The sequence below is a fragment of the Genypterus blacodes genome, unplaced genomic scaffold, assembly GCF_046128005.1.
Source record: "Genypterus blacodes isolate CSIRO-AG114 ecotype Tasmania unplaced genomic scaffold, CSIRO-AGI_Gbla_v1 ptg000022l_1, whole genome shotgun sequence".
NCBI lineage: Eukaryota > Metazoa > Chordata > Actinopteri > Ophidiiformes > Ophidiidae > Genypterus > Genypterus blacodes.
The window spans coordinates 3,635,001-3,640,000 of record NW_027466835.1 but is presented as its reverse complement, the minus strand read 5'-3'; the positions used below and the strand labels follow the sequence as shown (position 1 = coordinate 3,640,000).

Below are 5,000 nucleotides of genomic sequence, written 5' to 3'. Positions count from 1 at the left end.
CAGCGGGAGAGGGGACAGGCAAGTGGGTGAGATGCACACTCATTAGCATAACGGAACAGAGATCTGCATATAGGCACAGGCAAATGGAGACACATGGAGACACGCGATCGAACATTCAAAGCCTATTTTAATGGATGTTCAGACCTAGGGGGGGACACACACTCAGACATGTAAAATTCAACAGTGTCTATCTGTCTGTCTGGTCTGTCTGTTTACATCTTGCTTGTATTCATGTACACATGGTTGTATTTTTGCATTAGTGACCCTCTCTATCCATTTGTGTGTGAATGCTTTTGGGTCTCTGTCCCCCCCGCCGTTCTTCTAATACAAGGAAGGGCCGGGCCATTGAGGTTGTTTAGCGGGAAAAGAGATGGAACACCGTGCGCCCTGAGGTGTGTAACGAGGCTGACTCATCCCACAGTTAAAGGGAGGTTTTCAGACGGGCTCTGGACGGTCGCCACCGCACAGTTTAACCCCTCAACGCCAGCGGGCAAAACACGAGGGGCCTTATATCCTGGTTCACACACTCACACACCTCTACTCTATCATACGGAGTCCAGATCACACAGAGATATGCAATTTTCTTTTTCAACGGTTGGGGGGGGGGGGGGGGGACTTGAGGTTGGACTTGAGGTTGGACGGCTTATCCAAAAGGCTGAGGCTAATGAGACGAGACGAGAAGACGAGAGCAGAGCAGAGGGACGAGGAAATAGACAAGAGGAGGCAGAGGAGGGGGGTGGCGGCGTGAGGAAGGTCACACAGAGTTAAGAAGAGAAACGGGTGATTGAGAAGGAGAAGGAGCGGAGAGCGGGATTAGATGGAAGAGAGAGAGAGAGAGTGAGTATAGAGGTATAGCGACATGGCAGTGGGAGAGAGAGAGAGAGAAGAGAGAACAGACCGAGAGGGGGTGAATATCAAAGCTTGCTTCAAAGGTCACAGGCACTTTGTTCCTGATGACAACCATTTCCCCTTTGTCTTCTCTAAGTGTCAGATCAGACATGGAGCAGGGCGATTCCTTAATTCCCCCCCGAACAGAGACCAGGAGCTCACCTCGACTCTCTGCACCATCTGTGTACAAAACCACACGTTAATATCCGGAAAAAGAGAAGGAAGTGATATAATGTCAAGCTAGCACCATTGGGAGTGTGAGTCTCGGCTTCCAACGTCTTTAACTTGTTATTCGGAGTCGTGATGAGACGAGACAGCGGGCCGGGGAGGGAGGGAGGAGAGGGTAAGGATATGGGAGCGGAAGGACGCGGCGTAAAAAGATTAGAAGATCGCGTGTGTTGAGACGGGAAGGGAAGGGAGTTAAAGGCTACTGCAGCGCCGCCGTTCACCTTTCCCTTCATTTTGGACCAGGGTGACTCAATGTGAGTCTGGATGACTGTCCTTCCTCATGGAGGATGACTGTGCTGCCGGTGATGTGGCAGCACACACTGACACACACGGCTCGTCTGATTTAACGGCCTCATAAACAGCAAACAGATTCCAGCTCTGCACCAAAGTAAAAGCCACAAAGTTACACAGAGGACGATCACGTGTAAATTATCAACAGATAACCTGATGTAACGCTGACCCGTCGCCCGTACCTCCTCCTTGGCCTCGCTGTCCTCCTACGCCCTCGTTGGCTCGTCTCCCGCATGACTATCTGACATGACGGTTGCTTCTCTCTCGCTCCTGGTGTTAAATCTCGTACTTGCTTCACCCTCCTCCACCCGTCTGTGCTTCCTTCTCCGCCTCATGCAGCTTTCGTCCCCTCGTGTCAAACGTGTCCAGTATCCCTGCGTCCATGACGTCTCCTTGGTGCGGACTGACCGATCTATCGGCCCAAACTGAAAATCGATGGCGCCCATGACTTTCTTAAGTGGTGACTGGCAACAGCAACATGGAAGAAGAGGAGTTGTTGGCTGGGAGCATCCCTACACCCCCCCACCCCCCAGGTTGGGCACGTGTGTGTGTGTGTGTGTTGGTGGGGGTGCTGTATTCCCATTCACACGTGCAGCCTCTAAACGGTGCAATGCTTTAAGGGAAAGGAGGGAAACACGTGCGCACACACACACACACACACACACACACACACCGGGTGAACGATGCTCGGCAACAGAGCACTTACACACACTTTCGCGTTCCTACATTGACGCTTCGGTGCAAACATACGAGCACAGTATGTTTCCAAGCATGAATGTTGGAAACTGTGTGATGTTCAGACTTCATCAAGGTTTCTATCTCTGCATCCCAACCTGCTGAGTTTGTCTGAATCTGAACCTTTATGTTCTGATCAACTCAGCAGGTTATGAGGGCGATGAACTAAATGAACAATAAGCTTTTATAGCACATCTGCAAACACAACTGGACTCATTGAAACGGTCTCAGCGGCCTTGAGCGCTCCTGAACGTTTACCTCAATGAAAGCTGCAGGAGTAAACACTTTCAAAGTAATCATTGTGTTTGAAACCTTTAAGAGTATCTATTAAAAGTGTCTATGTGCGCTATATTGAATATTCCTCAGCCCACACACACACACACACACACACACACAGCAGACCTGCGGTTGTGTCACTGATGTGACTTTTACAGCTGCTAGTTTAACGCGGCGACATCGCCCGCCTCAGTTTGTGGATCTGGCCTCTTTATGGGGACGGCGGCTTTTCACTTACTTACTCTTGCCGCTCTGCTTCGCTGCACATCGAGCACGTCGCTCTCCTCATCCTTCCATAAGATGGTTTCCACAGTCAGCCTGCGTTTTCTTTGTGTTTACCAGATTCAAACGTGCGGTGCAGCAACAAACCTGATAACCGTGGCTATCTACTGGCTCAGACGCCACGAGTCACTCCAAATCCTTCCCGAGTCCAGGGTGGATTGTTTTTTGTCCCCCCTCCCCCTGTTGTGTCTCCCTGTGCGCTGTAATGAATCAGAAAAGACCAAACAACACTTCTGTAATCCCATTATGTCAAAGGATAAAGCGGAGAATCGCCTCCTTAAGGACGGGGACGCTCTTAACGGCCTTGTGCTGCTTGTTATGCCTGCACACGTCCACTCGGCCTCCAACAGTGAGAGTAGAGGAGGATGGAGAGGGAGAGAGGGAGAGAGAGAGAGGGAGAGAGAGAGAGAGAGAGGGAGAGAGAGAGCAGAGAGAGAGAGAGTCAGCAATTAATTAAAAATGTGGCGATTCGTCTCGGCTCTGTCGTCTGTGTCTCCCCCACTCAGGGCTCAGGGGTGCTACTTCACTGGCTCTGCTTTTATTAATCTCTCTCTCTCTCTCTCCCTCTCTCTCTCTCTCTCTCTCTCTGTCTCTCTCTTTCTCTCTCGCTCTCTCTCTCTCTTGTCCTTGTCTTCTCTTCACCCCATTCTCTCCCTGTTTGTCACCTTTGTGGCGAGGAGCCCTCTGCTCATCCAGTTCCTAGGTCACGTCGCAATCATTTCCACCACTTGACTTGTGTAATCCCCCTTCTCATCGTCTACCTCTGCGTCCCCCCCTCCCCCCCTCCTCCTCGTCCACCTCAAAGGTCCCTGCTCTTGATCTGACCTCGTTTGCGTCATCTCTGTGATCGCCTTACAGACGCGACGACTTCTGGGTGAAACTGTGTTGGCGGTGAACTAATGAAATAATGGTTTTGGTAATTAAAGTTACAGCCCGACATCTACACAGTGTCAAGTACGTGCGGGTCTGTAGGTCAGACTCCATCTACTCACACACACAGAGCTCATGAAACATTCATACTGGTGATGCGGGTCGATCTGTGTCATAAGGATGAATTAAGTTCATCTATAGCGTTCAAACCCGTCGCACTCAAGCGGACCATTCATCCAGACAACGATTGTATGATTGCATTACACTCTTCAGGTTATTGTTACTCAGAGATTAAACAAGCAACCCCAATCACATTTCTAAAGGCAACTCAGCGGCGCAATCAAATAAACGCCGGGGCCAATTCGGCCCCAATCTCAAACGACAGCAGGGAGAATTGATTGCGCAAGACTTGATTCAACCCTGGAGAAATAATTAGGCAAGAGTTGATTAATTAAAAAAAAAAAAGGGGGGGGAAAAGAGCAACTGCAGCCTCGGCATGTATGAAAACGTCCATTTTGCATCGCGGATGTGTTTGATTTGAATAACATTTTGCTCCTAATCGTAACCAAGGAAGTGTTACCGGGCACAAAGCAGAAACATTCAGCTCACGCAATTTTGGAAATGCAAAACTACAAAATCTGTGATTATCTACGGTGGCGTCCTCTGAGGTTATTAAAGGGGGTTGAAGCTTTAAGCTGTTGGTCATTCTTTATGTCAGTCTGACTGTTTTGGTGACGAGCCAAAGCAGAGTGAACGCAGCAGCGACTGGCCAGACAGCTTTCAGCGTCTGAACCCCAATCTAGGCATCAGCACTTTCCTCTTTCATCTGACCTCCACCATTTCTGTCTCTCTCTCTCTCCTCTCTCTCTCTCTCTCTCTCTCTCTCTCTCTCTCTCTCTCTCTCTCTCTCTCTCTCTCTCTCTCTCTCTCTCTCTCTCACACACACACACATACCCACAGCACTTTGCTTCTCTGCGTGAGGCCAAGTCGGTAGTCATAGATCAAACTGTGGGGCAGGGGCGGTAAATGGGTCCGACAATGACTGTGAAGGGACTAATCAGTCAATGGTAAAGACACAGACAGGAAGCGTCATTAATTCAGGCAGTCAAAAGCCATGAAATGCACACACGTCCCTGAGGTCAAACACAAGTTATTACACACACAGCTGCTCACATACACACACACACACACACACATACTGTATGCTGGATCCACAGACAGAAAATACTCGACAGGTGTCTGCGTTTTCCTATCTTGTCACAGTAAATCATGCAAATTGAGAGAATATGGGGTTAAATCATTGACTGACTGATCTAATTTAGCCGCTCCATACATGCTGTGCAATCATATTTAGACATAGAGTGAGATTTTCAAACGCACACATAGGCATTAAGGAATAAAAGCAAAGTGCATATGCATGTGAACACAAA

At 49.2% G+C, this 5,000-nt stretch overlaps 1 protein-coding gene across 3 annotated transcripts in view; it reads right to left on the bottom strand.

Annotated features, from left to right (window-relative positions):
- gpr139 (G protein-coupled receptor 139) overlaps nucleotides 1-5,000 on the bottom strand; it is a 9,539-nt gene that overhangs the window by 4,089 nt on the left and 450 nt on the right. Inside the window, exon 2 of one of the 3 annotated variants that reach the window (XM_076143193.1) lies at nucleotides 265-267. The exons of the other annotated variants lie outside the window; for them this stretch is intronic. Coding sequence (XP_075999308.1) covers nucleotides 265-267 — 3 coding nt within the window. The remainder of the gene's footprint in view (nucleotides 1-264; nucleotides 268-5,000) is intronic. 3 annotated transcript variants of the gene reach the window in all.